The sequence below is a fragment of the Xyrauchen texanus genome, chromosome 18, assembly GCF_025860055.1.
Source record: "Xyrauchen texanus isolate HMW12.3.18 chromosome 18, RBS_HiC_50CHRs, whole genome shotgun sequence".
NCBI lineage: Eukaryota > Metazoa > Chordata > Actinopteri > Cypriniformes > Catostomidae > Xyrauchen > Xyrauchen texanus.
In genome coordinates this window covers 26,277,751-26,296,590 of record NC_068293.1, presented here as the reverse complement: position 1 = coordinate 26,296,590, position 18,840 = coordinate 26,277,751, and the positions used below count along the sequence as shown (strand labels likewise).

The following is an 18,840-nucleotide window of genomic DNA, read 5'->3' as shown; positions in this document are numbered from 1 at the left end:
CACAGAGCTGTGATATTCTTCTAAAAATCTTTGTGTTCAGCAGAAGAAAGAAAGTCATACCCATCTGGGATGGCATGAGGGAAAATGATTAGATAATTTTCATTTTTGGGTGAACTATCCCTTTAAGTTGACTTTGGTAGACTTAGTAATTTATCGTTAATTAACTACTAATTATGAAACACACCTAAATGTATATTTTGCGAGTGTTTAATTACAGGCCCACATTTTTATTGTCTTATGTCTCAATAACATCACTTGAATCTAATTGTTGGTTCTCAGATATCTCATCAATTGTATCAAAATAGTATGACTACTCATGCATCATTAATAAATATGTGTTAGAGATTAAATATATTTAATTTTATGTCTCTGTATTCCAAAATTGCTTGCATTCACAAATGTATTGTGTTCACAAAACTCATGTTGAAAAGTCCTATTCGGAACATTTCGTTCAGTTTCGGCCACATTTCGTTAACACTCGTCTTTTTCCGCCAATCACTCGGCCACTCTCGCTCAGTGAGTGCAGTGGGGTTGATGATGATCGGATTTTCGTTTCGTTCTCTGTTGTTGTTCTCGGTGACGCGACGGAGGTGTAGCCTGACGCGGTCTCTTACGTGTCGGCCTGAATAAAAGTGGAGCTCCGAGGGCTCGAGAGTGACGGGGGAGCCTGTATCGGTAAGAGAAGACAAGTGTCCGGAGGGAAAGTGCTCGTCTCGAACGGCACAAGGGTTTGGTTTAGGTTCGCCCCTGTGGAAACAAAGAGATCATGGCGGCTGTAGTTGTTGCAGGCTGAGGGAGGGGAGGTAAACGCAAGACAAACTAATGTGGGAAATCTTCATGCATGGGTTGAAAATTACAAAAGAAAATGCAATGAAACATGGATGCTCAGCCTCTCTAATTGTCTGTATGATTGTGCACAGAGTAACTATGTGCGCTATATTTTATTCTTGGATTTTTTTTTCACGTCCTGTGAAGACCAAATATGTGCTGCTGCGTGAATTCAGGGTGTAATACTCTTATATCATACTAGGAATAATTTATCTTCTCCAGTGTCCTTGATAGATCGTGCGATTTATTGGACGCGCTATTGATTTTGCAATCCTCTAAGACTAGGTTATTATTGTTTCATGTTTTCATGAAATGTAATTGCCAGAAAGCTGTAGCTACACACCCTCAAACAAATACACACTCTAGTTATCCCTTTGCCTTAAGCACGTTGCACGTGGCTAATAACGAAACATAATGTTGTATTGCATATTTTCATATTGTACTGCACAAACCTATCCAAGTAAAAGTTGTCATGATCATGCATTTTGAGGTGAAAGTTGTATTGGCATTACTACTGGTCTGTTCACTCTGTATGTGTGTGTGTGTGATTTTAGTAGGCTGCCATTGGGATTAGTTATTAGTTATTTGAATGCTCTGCAGTTCCTTGTCCTAGATTAATCTTCAAGAATTTGAAAAGTAGAGGGAGAACTATACATGACCAATCAAACAACAGATAGACTTATCGTCATGAGATCACATTACTGTCTTTTCACGTTTCCTGCCATGCTAGGCTTTCTCTCTCTGTCTCCCTCCCTCTACCCCGTTTCATTTTTATTTCCAGTATTGGCATGATTTTTCAAATAAAAACAAAAGTAACAACAACACTGACTGAGGTGGTAATTTAAAAACAACAATATGCAATATAGGCTAAAATATAATACAATAAAACACCTTAGAGCATGCAGCTTTTATATATATATATATATATATATATATATATATGATATATATAAAATAAAAAAAAAAAAATGATATGCAGTTTTTAGAAAATCTCGCTCTCTCGGCATTTTAAGCACTTCCCTTTTCTCAAAACACTAGCTTTTTCTTGTCTTTATCTTCAGCAGTAGTAGTGTTAGGCTTTGTGTCAGTTAAATCTGAGTGCTGAATTCTTTCACAGGTTTATTTATAATTGAACGGACGTTATAAGTTCTTTTCACACCGCGCTTAACCCTGGGTTATCTTCATTCTAAACCAAGTTTTTAACCACGGGTAAAGCAACTTTTAACACTTGCAATTTTGAAAGGGGGTTAGCACCGCTTTTTACCCTGGGTTATGATACCCTGTTTTATCGCTGGGTTAACCATGTTTTGCGTTGCCAAAAGTATACAGTGTGAAACGGTGTAGTGTTCGAATGTTTGAGAAAGTTGTTCAGTAACAGACAACCAATCATATCCTACCTCATTAAATATTTGTGCACTTTGTGCAGTCGCTGAAACATTCACCCGCTGTTACCGTTCACCGTCTGAGGGAAACCGTTAAAGTGTCCAACTGTGGTGACAAACGCGATAACTGCCGTGATGAAGAGACAGTTTTCAGAGCATATTTCAGAAGACGAAAGACAAACAGCTGATTTGCTTGGCAACATTTCCAGAGAGGAGCAGAGCAGCTCCATTGACAGGGTTGCGTGTCGGTCGCGAGCTGTTTTTGTCCAATCAATGTTATCGACACCGCAAATATGCAAATAAATTAGATAACCCAGGGTTTATAAATGTACAGTGTGAAACATCGGAACATGAATACCCAGGATCAATTATTAATCCAGGTTAAAGTATGAACAGTGTTGTATGAACATGAAACTGGATAACCCAGTATTCGGTTTACCCAAGGTTTAGAATAACCCAGGGCTAACGATTTCAAGTGTGGAAAGCCCTATAGTGTAGCATTTATAGTCCAACATACCAATATATATTTATACTGAACTCTGCAAAAGTTTTAGGCACATGTGAAAAATTTTGCATAGTGCGGATGTCTTTAAAAATAATGCCATGAATTATTAATATAAATGAAAGTTTTCATTTATCAATTAACGTCATACAAAGCTAAATTAATATTTGGTGCGACAACCTTTACCTTCAAAATAGCACCAATTCTCCTAGGTACACCTGGACAGTTTTTCTTGTTTGTTGGTAGATAGGCTGTTCCAAGCTTCTTGGAGAACTTGCCACAGTTCTTTTATTTAGACTGCCTCAATGATGTTGAAATACAGGCTCTTGGAGGCCATACCATCTGCTGGATGACTCCTTTTGCTTCTATTCTATTATATTATATTTGCAAAGAGACTGTTGAAATCTAAAATTGATATCTGCTACTGAAACACTAAAAGCAGAATATAAAATAGGCATCTTAAGATGATAAAGTTTTTGTGAGAAATCTTAAAACTATATATACAGATATATATATATATATTTATTAGGGGTGTAACTATACACTCAGCTCACGATTCGATACGTATCACGGTACTGGGTTCACGATACAATACGGTTCACGATATTTTGAACAAAATTAAAAAAATGAAACAAATTAAAAAAACAGATTTATTTCCAAAGCATTAACATTTTTCAATAACTTTCTTTGTTGTATTTTAACCTTCTGTATGTAAATTAACAATTGACTAGGTGTCACTGAACAATAAAACTGAATTTTAACATGAAATTAGAATTAAGATAGCTGAAACCTAAGAGAGAAATTCTTAAAGCAGTAAAAGTGCAAAAATAAAAAACAAAACATTAAAACAAATATTGTCCTGTTCAAGTAAGTTCAACTCAACACAAACAGCTTGTGGGTTTGTTTAGGTTACTTACAGTTACAGTACACCAACATGCAAATGGAGTGACAAACACTCACACAAATGCAAATGCACAGTTTCTCACACACTTAGTAATGCATATATACCTGCTCTAACTGGTTCGATTTGTTCTTCAACTGGAGGAAAACCTCTTCGTGTTGTTCAGGGAGTAAGTGGGGCAATGATCAAAATCTGGGGTCCAAGGCAGTACTCTCTAACAGATAATTCTGTTCCTCTGTGTGTCTGATTGAGAGGTTTTGCAGGATGGCTGTATTCATGTTAGCTATAGTTGTAGAGTATTTCTCGTCATGCTCTGTTTGATCATGGATTTCAAGGGCACAATGAGTGACAGGGCGCTCTCTTCATTAGACAGGACGGTGGTGACTTTTTTAAGTTTAAGAAGGTTTACTATTTCTTCAGCATCACTGATGTCGGCGCTATCCAGAGTATCAGTTAACGGGCATTTTTGCGCACCTCTGTGCTCAACAGGGCAGACGTTATAGCCACTTGTTGCTCGAGATAGCGTTTCAGCATTTCCATTGAGCTGTTCCATCGTGTAACAACATCCATGATAAGATTATGTGATGCGATCTCAAGCATCTTATACTTTACCAGGAGCACAGCTGTTGCTGTGGCACTGCGGTGAAAGAAAGCCACGACTTTTCTCACGTGACAAAGCAAGCGACTGACACGGAGCATGCAATCTTGCTTGCGACGCAAGATTCAATGTGTACAAACCCCTTAATATGAGGAGACAACCCAGCTTCTCTCACTGCCACCTGTGATATATGTGATGCAATGATTTACATGTAATGTTTACTGTGAAATGAGAAAATGAATTTGGTTGTAGTGGAATTTTATTGTAGTGTGTGTGTAAAGAGCTCAAGGGCTGCATCTGTAACTGTTGGCAGGCTTCTGGGTTTGGAGAGGGGCGTGTGTCGCGGTTCATTCTTCAGGAACCGTGACACAGGATCATGGATGTTTGTATCATGATTTTGGTTGTGGTTCGCATATCGTTACAGCCCATTATATATACTAGGGCTGCACGATTTGGGGAAAAAAGTCATGTTGCGATTATTGAGGCTAATATTGAGATTGCGATATAATAAACAAATGGTATCATGAGTCAATTTGCTTGGTTATCAAGGAAAATGCACAAATAGATTACTGATAATGCTGAAATGTGTATTTTTCAACTCAAACATACAAACTAGCAAAAAAACAAAATGTATTTGGGCACATGTATACCCAAATACTTGAAACTATGTGAAGATGCTTTTAAAGGCAATGATGCCAGTGGGTACTATGTGGCAGCACTATTAAGCATTAGGCATTAATTCACTTTTATTCAGATTTAATTTATAGCCAGGGGAATAGAATTGGCCAGGACATACAGCAGAAGTCATTTGCGTATAAAGACAATTTAGGGACAGTCTAGGAGAGGATCTAAACAACAGTTGAAATCCCTACCTAGAATAAGTTGACTAAAATTTAAATATGGAAAAATGTCTCATTATCCCAATTAGGGTACCAAATGAGCTCTGTTTATCTGGCCTGTAAATATAATAAAGCACCCATTAGGGTCTGAAATGACCTTGGAAACAGAAAACTTATTGTGAACGAGAATAGCTACACCCCGCAACTTACTAGGGAAAGTAGAGTGGTAAAGCTGGCCTACCTAGCCCCTTTTGATCTTTAGGTGGTCTGCTGGCCTAAGGTGAGTTTCTTGAATAAAAGCTACTTTGGTATTTAAATGTTTCAAGTGATTAAGAATTTTATTAGGCTTTACCTGTGAATTAAGCCCTTTAACATTCCACCTGGTGAGTCTTAGTGCACCACTAGGTGCTTTTGTTTTGCTCAGTGAAGACATAAAACACTGTTATAAACAAAGTGACCACCCCCAACAACCAGCATCCCTTGCTTGTAACACATTAGGACGAAAAAGTTTACACCCAATCAGTGACAAATGTAAGTGAAAAATAAAACAACCTAAACCCACCCCTAAACCCTGTTCCAAAAGCTTCCAAAAGTTCAGCATCAGGAAACACTTTACCATTTTAATCAGAAAACTCCTAGACCTCCCTACATTGGGCAACAAAACGTCATGAACATATTTATACCAAAATTGTTGGATACCACAGTCGATTGTGTAAACAATTGACTAAGTAGTCAATTGACAGTACACAATCATGGAGTATAATAGATAGAACACTAATAATAAAAAGCAGAAGCATTTTAAAACTATGTGCAGAAGTCAGGTGGACTGTAGAAGAAATGGACGTTATCGTAAGTGCTACAATGTCTTTTGTAGCTGAGATGTTCCACAAATATCAAGAACACTTTATCAAAAAGTTAGCGTTTAGACTAAAATAAAGTACCTAAAATAAAAATACCTTTTACATTTGCCCATTTAAATTACCATTACTGAAATGTGGTTAACCATACCAGCTTTTATGCCAAAGGAGAGGAAAAAAGGCCAGAGAAAACTAAAAAGACCGGCAAACTGGCAAATAAATGAGGGCAAGTTGACACCAAAGTAAAACAAATGTCCATCAACTCCATTCCATGTCCAGTATTTCAACATAAACCTTTCTGTGTCAAGACTCCGAACAAAGTTATTGGCTTCAATAGTAAACAGCAACCATTTCTTCTCACTGTTTGAAAGTGTAATGCACAGTCTGGCTGGGAATAGATGAGCAAGCTTGAATATTTGTAAAGTTACAACATAGTGTCTTTGAACTCGGCATGCAGCTTCAGAACGCCAGGGCTGTAATCCTCGAAGATCCAGATCCTGTGTCCTTTATACGCCTTTTTTGCAAGACTTGTGAATGACCATATCCTTAACTTGAAAGAGCTGAAATCGTAATGGGACAGGTCGCGGTCTCTGCCCCGGGGCAGGTTTGGGCGCAAGGTTTCGGTGAGCTCTGTCCATCTCGGGTGGTGAAGATAGAACCTGAGGGCCAAGAACCTCAAGGAGCTGGGAGAAGAAAGTTGTTTGATGCCGACCCTCAATGAACTCCGGTAAGCCCACAATACATCCTGCCATCAGCTACGACCCTCAAGGTATGAAACGTTAGCCCGCAGCCACTCATTATCTTTTTGGAGCAAAGAACATGTGGCCTCAAGCTACTCGAGACATTGGCCCACCCGCTAGACTTGAGGGATCCGATGCGTTGATCATGATCTGCAACCAAGGATTTTATATTGTCCAGCTTTGTTGCCAAGCTCTCGAAGATAGGCTCTGAGCTCGTCATGCAGGGTGCTGATTTCAGCTAACGTTACACTGGCCCCAGACGATGAAGTGTCTTCTCGGTCCTTTTCCACCTTTTTGCCCCTTCCCTTAGACATTTTGTGTGAAATAAAAATTCAAGAAACTGTTAACAAACAAAAGCTCCCTGAAGAAAACTAAAAATAGTAAGGTTTAAAGAGAAGCAAGTGAAAAGTTAGAGGGAGCGGGTTGCGCACACGTCGTCTACTCGGGTGCCATAAACGGAAGTCCTTTTCTGTTTCTCTTAAACAGATTTTCCAAGTAGCAGAGAGTGTGGACAGGAGTTGGTGGATAGTGTGAAGATTCTATCAAGGCGTTCCTCATGTTGGTTTATATGGTTAAATTGCAATAACACATACAATTTTAATTTGAGACTGTAATGTAAGCTATAATGAGCAAGTCCCTCTTCTTCTGCCTGCTTTCTCACCAGCTCGATTACCATGGAGACGGGAGCCGATGCCCAACAGGGCGCAGAAACTGCTGTCTCTGAGACTGAGTGCCATCAGTTCACCCAGGCTCAAATCGCCACTCTTGCACAGGTAGGAACACAATTGATAATTCACTACACCAGGGATAGTCAACTGGCAGCCCTTGGGCAAAATCCAGCCTGCCGATCATCTTTATCTGGCCCTCAACTGATTATGATCTCATCCCCTCACTCTGAAACATCAGAGCGAATTCCAAGTTTGCAACTTGTTATTATAAGCTCTTTGAAAATGTGAATGCTTTTTTCGGAAGTCCGTACATTGTAATTACAGTAAATGGAATGTATTTCGAGAGCTGCTTAACGTTCAGTCAAAAGCCTCTTTATCTAACATTGAGAGCAGCGACAGGACTGTGTTTGAATGTGTGTGTGTGGTGTTGGGTAGGTGACAATGTCTGCAGGACATGGTAGCGCCACAGCACCCACAGTCACACTGGTGCAGCTGCCCAATGGTCAAACGGTGCAGGTTCATGGAGTAATCCAAGCTGCTCAACCTTCAGTCATTCAGTCGCCACAGGTGCAAACTGTCCAAGTAAGACACCTTAACACCTCCAATATATCTCTAAATGTTTGTGATGTGTTTTCTATTAAATTCTATTTACCTCACAGAATTAAATTAATGTGTAATTATGTGACATTTGTGCATACGTAAATACCTAAATTGTACTTAAATAATTTCTTATAATAGTATATTATGTGTGATTTTGCATGTGCAAATTATGTCTGTTGATCAGATTTCCACTGTAGCAGAGAGTGAAGACTCGCAGGAGTCAGTGGACAGTGTGACTGACTCTCAGAAACGGAGGGAGATCCTTTCTAGGCGGCCCTCGTATAGGTATGTATGTTTGTATGTATGTACGTTTTTCAAGGGTTTTGCATCATGTAAGAAAATGTTCCTGCTGCTATCTGTGATCTATAGGAAAATCCTAAATGACCTGTCATCAGACACCCCAGGAGTTCCAAGAATCGAAGAGGAGAAATCTGAGGAGGACGCTGCACCTGCCATCACAACAGTGACTGTGCCAACCCCAATATATCAGACCAGCAGTGGCCAGTACAGTAAGTCAAAGTCTGTTTGTTTTCTGAATTTCTGTGAGATAATTGGAATTTGAAACTGCATCTTCCACATGAGCATCAAGGCTCAGTGTGTCTGCTCTAAATGCTAACTGATATATTTATTTTTATATATATATATATATATATATATATATATATATATATATATATATATATATAGTGCCATGTTAAAATGTAATCGATTGTGACCTGTTTCATGCTGTTTCTTCCTTAGTTGCCATTACGCAGGGTGGAGCAATTCAGCTGGCAAATAATGGCACAGATGGATTGCAGACTCTAACCATGACCAATGCAGCAGCTGCACAGCCTGGAACCACCATCTTGCAGTATGCCCAGACCAGTGATGGTCAACAGATACTGGTGCCCAGCAATCAAGTGGTGGTACAATGTGAGTTGTTGTAACTGCCTCTTATTTTTTGACAAGAATATAAGTATCTTGAATGGATGTTCCTTTAAGGTGCAATATGTAATATATTTACTGTACTGTTAAAATTATTATAATATGTTCTCTGAGATTTAGGAAACACGCTAATTTGAAATACTGGCTTCTCCGAAAACAATGGTACAGCCAGTCTATTCTACTTTGAAATGTCTGATCCGGGCCAGAATTTCTGTGTGTTTTGGCCTGTGTTATCCTGCCCACTGCCCATTGCCCATTTCCCAATAGTATTTTGACACCCCGGGTTGCCAGATTTGAAACAAGTTTGAGGGCAAACACAGCATGCTGCAGCCATGGAAGCAAGCAATACATTTAGCTAACATTGACAGAGTTATAAAAATCTCTATAAAAACTTGTTTATAGTTTGCAAACAATAAAAACATTGCAAACGTATACATTAGCTGAACAACTTAGTGTAAGGCTTGTCGCTTGCCATTGTCAATTTGCTCGTTCCTGTTGCATGTCCTCAACCTGTCTCCAATATTTTGAATTTGGACTGCAGTACCCATGTTAAACACTTGATGTCAATGTTACATATTGCTCCTTTAAAGAAAACATGAAATAGTAACATATTGAACTTCTGTAGTGTGAAACAGAATATTCAACGTGTAATATTTGTTCAAATGTTTAAAATACTCACTTTTACAAAATTATAGCCACATGGCATAAACATTATGCATGTAAACATGATTTTAGTGTGATAAAATCACTTGTTAACATTTTCTGTGTAAATTTATAGCCAATTTTACAACTTTTTTGCCATGACGATGTAATGTCAACAAACCTTAAATGACTGTAAAAATGTACATTTAAACAAATTTATAGCTCAAATAATACATGAGCTTAACAGAAGAATTAATTTAAGTGCTTTTATAAAATTAGAAGCTTTACATTTCTGCCTTTAAAACAATAAAAAGGTTGCCACACTTGCTTCCATTTTAAGTGCCTCACTGTAACGTCCATTTTTTCTTTTTTAAATGAAGTTTCATAACAAAGTTTGGGAAGTGCTTGTTCATTTAATCCGACTAATCACATCGCCAGAGTAAGCATATATAAACAGCTGCTTACATCCATGCTCCAGCATTTGGCCCCACCCAGTTACCCACGACAGATCCACACGACAGTTTTGAATGACACACTACACTGCACAAAGCATTTGCCGTCATCAGATAAGCTGTTCCATCGCAATCGTAACATTATTCACCAAGCTGCCACAGCAGCCACTATTCATATTTCGCGGCTACGCTTGCTGCCAATGTAACTGTTCTTCTCAGTTTCCTCATCAAAGCAGACCTGGCTTCAAGGTTGCCTCCCACACAGGCCACTTTACTGTATACCTGTTGTACAGCCCCCCCCCCAGGTCCTCTCATCCTATTTCCACCCTGAACGGTCCCTATAGTATGTGGCTGCCTCAGCGAATGGGTGCTGCTCTGGCTTCATGCCACTTGAGCTCTATTACAGCTTTAATTTAATGTGAGCAAATCAAAAGATTAACAATTTAATTCAAACATTATTCCAACTCCAGCATTTCAATCCGGTTCTCCCGCACAGGTGATTCCCATCAGCCTGATTGCCTTGCAGTGCAGCTGATTTAGGATGTGTTCCATTCAGTGATCATTCCCATGCCCTATTCCCTTTGAAGACTTTACCATCAACCGTGAGATATTTGGAGGGCTAAGAAGTGGGGGGATCAACATTTCGGAACTAAATTTTTAAGCCTTTATTATCAGAAATTCCGTTTGAGGTTATCTTTCAACATGACTCTCATGATTGTTCTCCCTTCAAAGTGCCCTTCGTGGCAGGGGCAATAATGCAACAAGCGAACTTCCTTTCAAATGACTGTACTCTAATTAATTGATTTCCAAATCAGTGCAGACATTTTAGCGTGAGCTTGCTGTCACAGCAGCATCTGCTCTTGACCATGCTACAGCTCACTATGGCTATATACAGCTTCTGTCCGAACAGACCCGAGCAGAATTCAGCTCCGTAAGCTGAGGGTCACACTCTGCGTCACCACTCGTTCATGAATCATTCCGCAAACATTCAAGCTCACCTCGCCACACAGTTCTGATAACTATGAAGCAAGCGTGTCTACAAACTTCTAATCATCTCTAGACTATAACATGGCTTTCTCTCCTTCCGACCAGGACATATGTTTCATGCAGGTTAAATCAATCCATCATTGAAATTTTACTGACAAGTCTTCTCCACTTTTGCCCGTTTGACAAGGGAAAAAGTAGAGAAGCTTGAACATAGAACTTAATTTCTCTATGACTTTAAAGTGTTTCAGCAATCTCTCATAAATTTGCGCTCCACTCAATCTTAAATAAATTTTTGCTTCATCTTCACAATATTTAGCTTTTTATGTAGACTTTATTACAGGTTATCAATATAAATAGTCATATTTATTCACCACACAACTGCAAAACGGCAGCCATATAGTATTTATTAAATCCAATTCTCAGGCACAAACTCCAAATGATTACTTATGTCCTCCCACAAAACTAGATGAGTTACCTCAGCCACCAATACAGAGTTAATTTAATTACTCGCATTACGTTGGAGAACAATCTACAAAGCTCCAAACCATATGTTAAATTAAATAAATATCAGACTATGTATTCATCTTGGTACTTATTTTCAGGTGCCTTCTAATTTAATGACAAATCACAACTTTAAATGACGTTGTACGAATGCATGTATTCTGACATCGCTTCACAAATGTTCCAGATATTTAATCTAGCAAACAGTTAAATTTAAGGTGTCTGCAGACACTACATTTAATTATGTCTCCCTCAACAAGCATTTGTACAAGCGTGTTCACAGGTGTCTTGAAACAATTTATTGTACCAAAAAATAAAAACGTCTGCACCCAATAATCCCAAAGTTCGAAATATCTTCCTGGAAGTGCTTTTACAGGGGATCCCTTTTTTCAAATGTGGATCAACTATTCGTCTGTTACTCCAATTGGCAATGCCGTTTAATGCTAGACGTTTCTGAAAAATGCATGTTTTTCATATTTCTGTTTACATTTTCCGTAATTGTTATATTATCCATAAACCCGTCCCTCTATGAAGCAGCAAGTATTGGTAGCCCTGCTTCCAGTGTTTCCAACAATGTACACCCACTATCAGAGTGCTGGGCTAGACCATTATCTCAGCAAAACGTAAATGCCTGCCCAACCTTGAGCCCCGGCTAGCCACAATGCTAGCTGCGGACCGCTGCGATCTGTGTCTGATCACGCTTCAGGTTCCTTCGGCCACATTCACTAATGGCTCTAATACCAATCCACTGCAACATCAGCATTTTACCATGCTTCTGCCAAAGCCTCTTTTGTCTATGTTTCACCGCAGCCTTAACAAGCCCTGACTTTGCAACTGCAAGCCCTTTTCTCCTCTAACTCATACGTACCACCATGGTACCTCACTGCAATGACATCACAACCACTGTACCTCTGCTATTGGCCCAATACATCGCCAAATCAACGCAAATGTGCCGCAATTGCGGCATGTCTTTCAGGCCATGTGTCTAAGCATCCATGGCTTCATAACATGACGTGTTTTTCTGCTTAATTGTCGTATATTGTGCCATTCATACCAAAGAAACCATTACCCAACTAGTGATTGACAACAATCGGGCTGTTTCAGGTCTTCCATAAACAGTTCGCCATAAGCCTGCATATCTGCATCAATCAATTTAATTTGAATATAGCCTACTATATGCCCTCCCGTCGAATGTCGTGCTTGATGAGTTCTCGTTTATATGCAGCATAAACTTTCCACACAAAAACACGGGCTCTTCCTTTTAAATGCCGTGTGGTGCTGTGCTCGAGGATTCAGATTTTTAAACGCAGCATAAATCACTTTCACAAGAATCACGTGTTCTACAGTCGAATGCTGGGTGGGCCTACGCCTGTAGATTCAGCTGCTGGCAGCACTGAGAGAGCTCAGTAAAATATAGAATAAACCGTTCTCACATGAATCGTATGCTCTCCCATTGAAAGCAGTGGAGATTCAGCCCTTTCATACTGCAAAGGCTCTCGTTTTAAAGCAACATTAATCACTTCATTTGAAGGCAGCACGGGCTATCGCATTCGAATGCAGTGAGAGTCACCACATGCAGGCTGTGGGCAAAGAAACACAGACATTGGACAACATATAATTGGAAAAGAGTGTTATGGATCATAAACCCATTGAGCTTTTGTGGGATCAGCTAGACTGTAAGGTGTGTGAGAAGTGCCCGACAGCACATCTATGGCAAGTGCTACAGGAAGCATGGGGTAAAATGTCACCTCAGTGTCTGGACAAACTGACAGCTAGGCATTTTAAAATGTCACCTCAGTGTCTGGACAAACTGACAGCTAGAATGCCATGGATCTGCAAAGCTGTCATTGCTGCATTTGGAGAATTTGTTGATGAGAACATGTTTAAGAAGTTGAAAAAGAAATGTTTTCAAACTTTAATAGAAATGTTTCACATTATTTATGTCCTGACTATACATTGTGATCAGCTGAATGTCACTTTGGTGAATAAAAGCACCAATTTCTTTCCATAAGAGCAAAATCTGTACATTATTCCAAAAATGTGGCTGCTAGTGTACATGCATACAAGGGCTCTCCCGTTCGAATCGCAGTGAAGGTTCTCCCGTGCGAATGCTGTGTGATCAAACTCACGCTTATTTGTATCGTGAGCTCTCCTGATCATACCACTGCAAATAATCCCCTGTTTGATCGCAGGATGGGCTCACCAGCTTCTGGTGGTTCAGCAAAGATGGCGGTGAAGCAACCTCTCTCATCAACAATCCGCTGGAGAACAGAGTAGAATATTTTACAGTTCATGTAATCCCCCCCTCTTATAGGTGGCCACTGGACCTTGATGTGGCATCCATCAATTGCCTCAATGACCCCATCAAGGCCACAGAGGCGGTGGAAGGCAGCAGCAGAAACAGCTTTTTCACACGCATTTGGCCAGTAGATAAAGTTTGGCCCCATGCCCGTCATGATGGTCAGCACTTGAAGAATTATTTGATGCGCTGACGACTGTGACACATCGAATTTGTCAGACATCTCCCTAAAGCTGTTTTGATTTGCCATATAACAGAAGAACATTAACACCTTCTTGGTAAGGCCATTCTCTTGCAACTTTGTCATGAAGTAGTAAAACTGTTGTGATCCTCAAACGATGAGCAAAAGTATTGTCATCCATGTTCAACATGACCTCCCACTCTGTTCCCGTCTTAAGGATCACTCGCTGTGTGGCTTGCAGCACAACTGAGATCAGTGCCCTGATGAAAGAGCAAAAAAAGAGCCAAAAAGTAAATAACCCAGTTATAGCTGCCATCACTGTAGACTACTGTTTTTGTTGTTAGACTATTGTTTTGTTGTCAATTTCAGCGGATCCAAGGGCTATATAAAGGGAGGTTACTAGCTTACACAGTTTTATTAACAAATCTAAAGACCTAATAATGTATCGAGCATATTTAAGTTTAAGAAGTCAAGGGCTACTTTACTCTTGTTATCATGATTTAACAATTTTGTCCCTATGTTAATATAACTTTGCTTCCTAGATAGCCTTCTGGTTAGAGAACATTAATTCGGAATATAGTAAAATTTTATCATTGTGTACTAAAACCATTCAACAGGTGACGCCATCGCCACCACCCTCCATCTGACCCTCACCCACCTAGATAAAAAGTACTCATACGTTCGAATGCTGTTCATAGACTTCAGCTCAGCATTCAACACAATCATTCCTCAGCACCTGATTGGAAAGCTGAACCTACTGGGCCTGGACACCTCCCTCTGCAACTGGATCCTGGACTTCCTGACTGGGAGACCTCAGTCAGTCCGGATCACCACCACACTGAGCACTGGGTCCCCCAGGGCTGTGTGCTCAGTCCACTGCTGTTCACTCTGCTGACTCACGACTGTGCAGCAATGCACAGCTCGAACCACATCATTATGTTTGCCGATGACACGACCGTGGTGGGTTTCATCAGCAAGAACGACGAGTCGGCATACAGAGAGGAGGTGCAGCGGCTAACGGACTGGGGTAGAGCCAACAACCTGTCTCTGAATGTGGACAAAACAAAAGAGATGGTTGTTGACTTTAGGAGAGCACAGAGTGACCGCTCTCCGCTGTACATCGACGGCTCCTCTGTGAAGATCGTCAAGAGCACCAAATTCCTTGGTGTTCACCTGGTGGAGAAACTCACCTGGTCCCTCAACACCAGCTCTATCACCAAGAAAGCCCAGCAGCATCTCTACTTTCTTCGAAGGCTGAGGAAAGCACATCTCCCACCACCCATCCTCACTATATTCTATAGAGCAGCTGCATCACTGCCTGGTTTGGGACTTGCACCGTTTCGGACCGCAAAGCCCTGCAGAGGATAGTGAGGACAGCTGAGAAGATCATCGGGGTCTCTCTTCCCTCCATCAAAGACATTTACTCAAAACACTTTATCCGCAAAGCAATCAGCATTGTGGACGACCCCACACACTCCTCACACAAACTCTTCACCCTCCTGCTGTCTGGCAAGAGGTACCGAAGCATTTGGGCCCTCACGGCCAGACTGTGTAACAGCTTCTTCCCCCAAGCCATCAGACTCCTCAATACTCAGAGACTGGACTGACACATGCGTGTCTTGAGTTGCTCTTTAATTATTGTCACTTTATACCTGGCTGCTACCTCAATAACTGCTATGTCCATAGAACATTATCTCATAGTATGTTATGTTTACATTTGGCATTTTTAGAAACTGTCATCTTTTTGCACTACTGTGTACTGGTCGGCGCTGCACTGTCTCTCACTGTGCCCATTTTCCTGTTAATTTTTAGTAATTTTATTGTACTATCCTGTACTTTTTGCACACGTTTGCACGTGCACTTTAGGTATGTTATTTAGTCTGTGTAGTCTCTTATGTGGTTCTGTGTTTGCACTGTGTAGTTTTATGTAGCACCATGATCCTGGAGGAACATTGTCTCGTTTCACTGTATACTGTACTAACTGTATATGGTTGAACGACAATAAAAACGACTTGACTTGACTAAAATGTATGTTGCACATAAACCCCGTTATACGTTTGTATTTCCATAGGGCATTACCATTTGTTTACACTGCTGGTTCAATTAAAACGTGGTTAATATGTTTTGATACAATCAAATACACGGAAACATTAACATACCTTCTCTGCTTTCTGTCATCTTCCTTGAGGTCTCTTAGGTGAATGGCATACTTATTTTGCCATTTGTATAACTCCAATTTACTTTCCTGGATGTGTCCATCTTTTTTTCCGACTTGTCGTTTTGTGCGTAAATGGAACGCATCCAACCCGGATTTCTTGTTTGTTTGTTTTTACGGATATGACGTTGAACCGAGTCCAGAGCTCCGACTTCCGAGACAAATGGAATAATGTTTTAACGTTTAAAGCTTTATTAATCCCCATGGGGCAATTCATTCAGACTGTCATGCAGCATAAGTTCACTTCTGTTATTGCCTGGATTGATTGTTGGCTATTACATCTACCCTACAGCTGCTTCTGGAGATGTTCAGGCCTATCAAATCCGCACTGCACCCACCAGCACTATTGCCCCAGGTGTGGTCATGGCCTCCTCCCCTGCCCTGCCAAGCCAAGGAGGTGCTGAAGTGGCCACACGCAAAAGGGAGGTTCGTCTCATGAAGAACAGGTAAAAACACAGTGCAGCATCCTTTAAAGTTATAGTAAAGCCAAATTAAATCAACCTTATTACCATTGGTCAGAAATTATGGGCCTTTTGATACTCTTGTTTTTTTGTTTTTTTTAAGAGGCTTAACAGCCATCACAGAAAATCTGCTCCGTTGACCTTAAATTCCTTTCCCCCTCTAGAGAGGCTGCACGTGAGTGCCGTCGGAAAAAGAAGGAATATGTCAAGTGTCTGGAGAACCGTGTGGCCGTTTTGGAGAACCAGAACAAAACACTTATCGAGGAACTCAAAGCTCTCAAAGACCTGTACTGTCACAAATCAGAGTGATAACTGTTTCCTTTCATTCTGATGGACTTGTGTGTACAGAGACTAAAGGGCAAGTCAGCCAGATGCGGACGCATGTTTTCTAAATGTTTTCATATTTTACATTGCTGCAGATTGCCTGTATGAACACACAAATACGTGAGGGAACAGAACAAAAGCCCTCCTTGCCAAAAAAATCTCTTTTAGATTTATTGGATCATGTCAGTAAAGACAGATAAATGCTGAAAACTTGGTTGTGGACTTAAAAACACAAGTACGTTCCAGCCATCTTTACTCCTGAACTCAAACCACGACTTGGAGGAGGTTTGTGGGGCAACTTTTAATAGAGGTTTTAAAGGATGAAAAGGAACATGATTTAACTGAAATCTCTATAATAGGTATAAATCATTGTGCAAGATTTTCGCTTCACTAAGAATGGAGTTAGCATCATTCCCTGTTGAAATTCAAAAGGATTAACGTGTCTGACTGTTACTTTTATTTTGTGGATTGTGCTCTTTTGTTTTAATTTCATGTTTTATCTATAATTATCAACAAGCTTTCAAAACTATATAAAAGTATGAACATTGATTTAGAGAATATATGTCATTTATTAACTGGTATATTAGTGTTGTATACAAAACATGATTATAGAATGTATATTTTGATTTTGAACAATTTTGCTCATTTTAGATGTCAAACTGAAAATTTGCCAACTAATTTAATTACTAACCATCCTGCCATTGCAGTAGCAACAGTTGCACAACCACAGTGGAAAGTGGTTATTGTATATGTGCCATTTGGTCACTGACACAAAAAATATATAACGGTTACAAACAGGAATTTCACACACCAACATAAATTAGCTTTTTTATGACTCTTATCAGGTTGAGACATTTCTTCAGCTTTATGTTGAATGAATTTGGCAGATCACTTTTGTGTTATCCTTTGTATATCGTAGAACTATTGGATGGAATAATGCATTCTATCTCTGGCATTACTAGGCCAAAGCATGTTTATAAACATTACATTATTGATTTTTTTTTTATTGTGATATGGTAAATTTTTCCATTTCATGACTACAAATATCACTACAAATTGATGTCTTTGTATTTGATAATGTGATCACATATGTAAAGAATACATGTGACTAGTCTTATTATGGCATAAGCATTTTGGCAGCTATTTCATAAAAAAAGACATTTACAAATGATTTCTCTTTGTTTCTTTTCGTCCTTAATTTGTTTGTCCAAGCTTTTTTATTTCACTAAATGTTGGCCTTTTATTAACATTTGACTTTTACAAGTTGCCTCAGTTAACACACAATATTTCAGTCCTGTCTTTGAACTTGGTGGAGGATTCAAAAGTTTAAATAGCAATGCTGTTTAACAGCAAAGGGATAACACTTTCACTGACTTTTGACTGGAATATGACATTTTGCTGTATTTTCTGCACTGAGGACTGAAGACTAGTAAATGATAAGTTTGCATATTACATAATAAAAATGCCTGTTAACAATTCCAAGACAAATTGCTTTGTAATGAAATGTAATTTTGTCATCTTTCCTGTCTATAATGTCATTTACGTGCCCAACTCCAGCATGACAAATTAGAGAAGCAATCTCTCCACAGCACAAACTCAGCCCAGGTCTGCACTTTAGCTGTGCTTCTACAAGCTGACACCACCTGCACACTGAACCTGATTTACTTTGCAAAACCGATTATTTTCTGAAACGAGAACTCCTAATTCTGAATTGGCTCATTTAAAACTGTTCATGAATGTATTTGTCTCAACTTTTTGTATGATAGCGTTCACCTTTTGGACACTATTTACAGTGATGGTATGGTTTTATAGTGTTTGAAAAGTCTAGATATGTATTGTTTATACTCTTGTGTTACACAACTTACATTTTTAAAAGCTTTGCACTCTATAACTATCATTACAGTTGTGTATACTTGTTGCCCCCTTTTTTTTACAA

At 39.6% G+C, this 18,840-nt stretch overlaps 1 protein-coding gene across 3 annotated transcripts; it reads left to right on the top strand.

Annotated features, from left to right (window-relative positions):
* The first annotated feature begins 530 nt into the window (after positions 1 to 530).
* Positions 531 to 18,822, top strand: creb1b (cAMP responsive element binding protein 1b). Of its 3 annotated transcripts, XM_052148809.1 has the most exons (9): positions 536 to 675; positions 7,134 to 7,205; positions 7,312 to 7,420; positions 7,751 to 7,897; positions 8,100 to 8,200; positions 8,285 to 8,424; positions 8,657 to 8,830; positions 16,412 to 16,565; positions 16,745 to 18,822. In XM_052148809.1, exons 3-9 carry the CDS (start codon positions 7,322 to 7,324, stop codon positions 16,887 to 16,889), a joined length of 960 nt encoding a protein of 319 aa, XP_052004769.1. In that variant the 5' UTR covers positions 536 to 675; positions 7,134 to 7,205; positions 7,312 to 7,321; the 3' UTR covers positions 16,890 to 18,822. The 3 variants fall into 3 exon arrangements, with proteins under 3 accessions (XP_052004770.1, XP_052004769.1, XP_052004771.1); XM_052148810.1 differs by lacking the exon at positions 7,134 to 7,205 and having other exon boundaries at positions 531 to 675; XM_052148811.1 differs by lacking the exon at positions 536 to 675 and having other exon boundaries at positions 5,191 to 7,205.
* Positions 18,823 to 18,840: the final 18 nt, after the last annotated feature.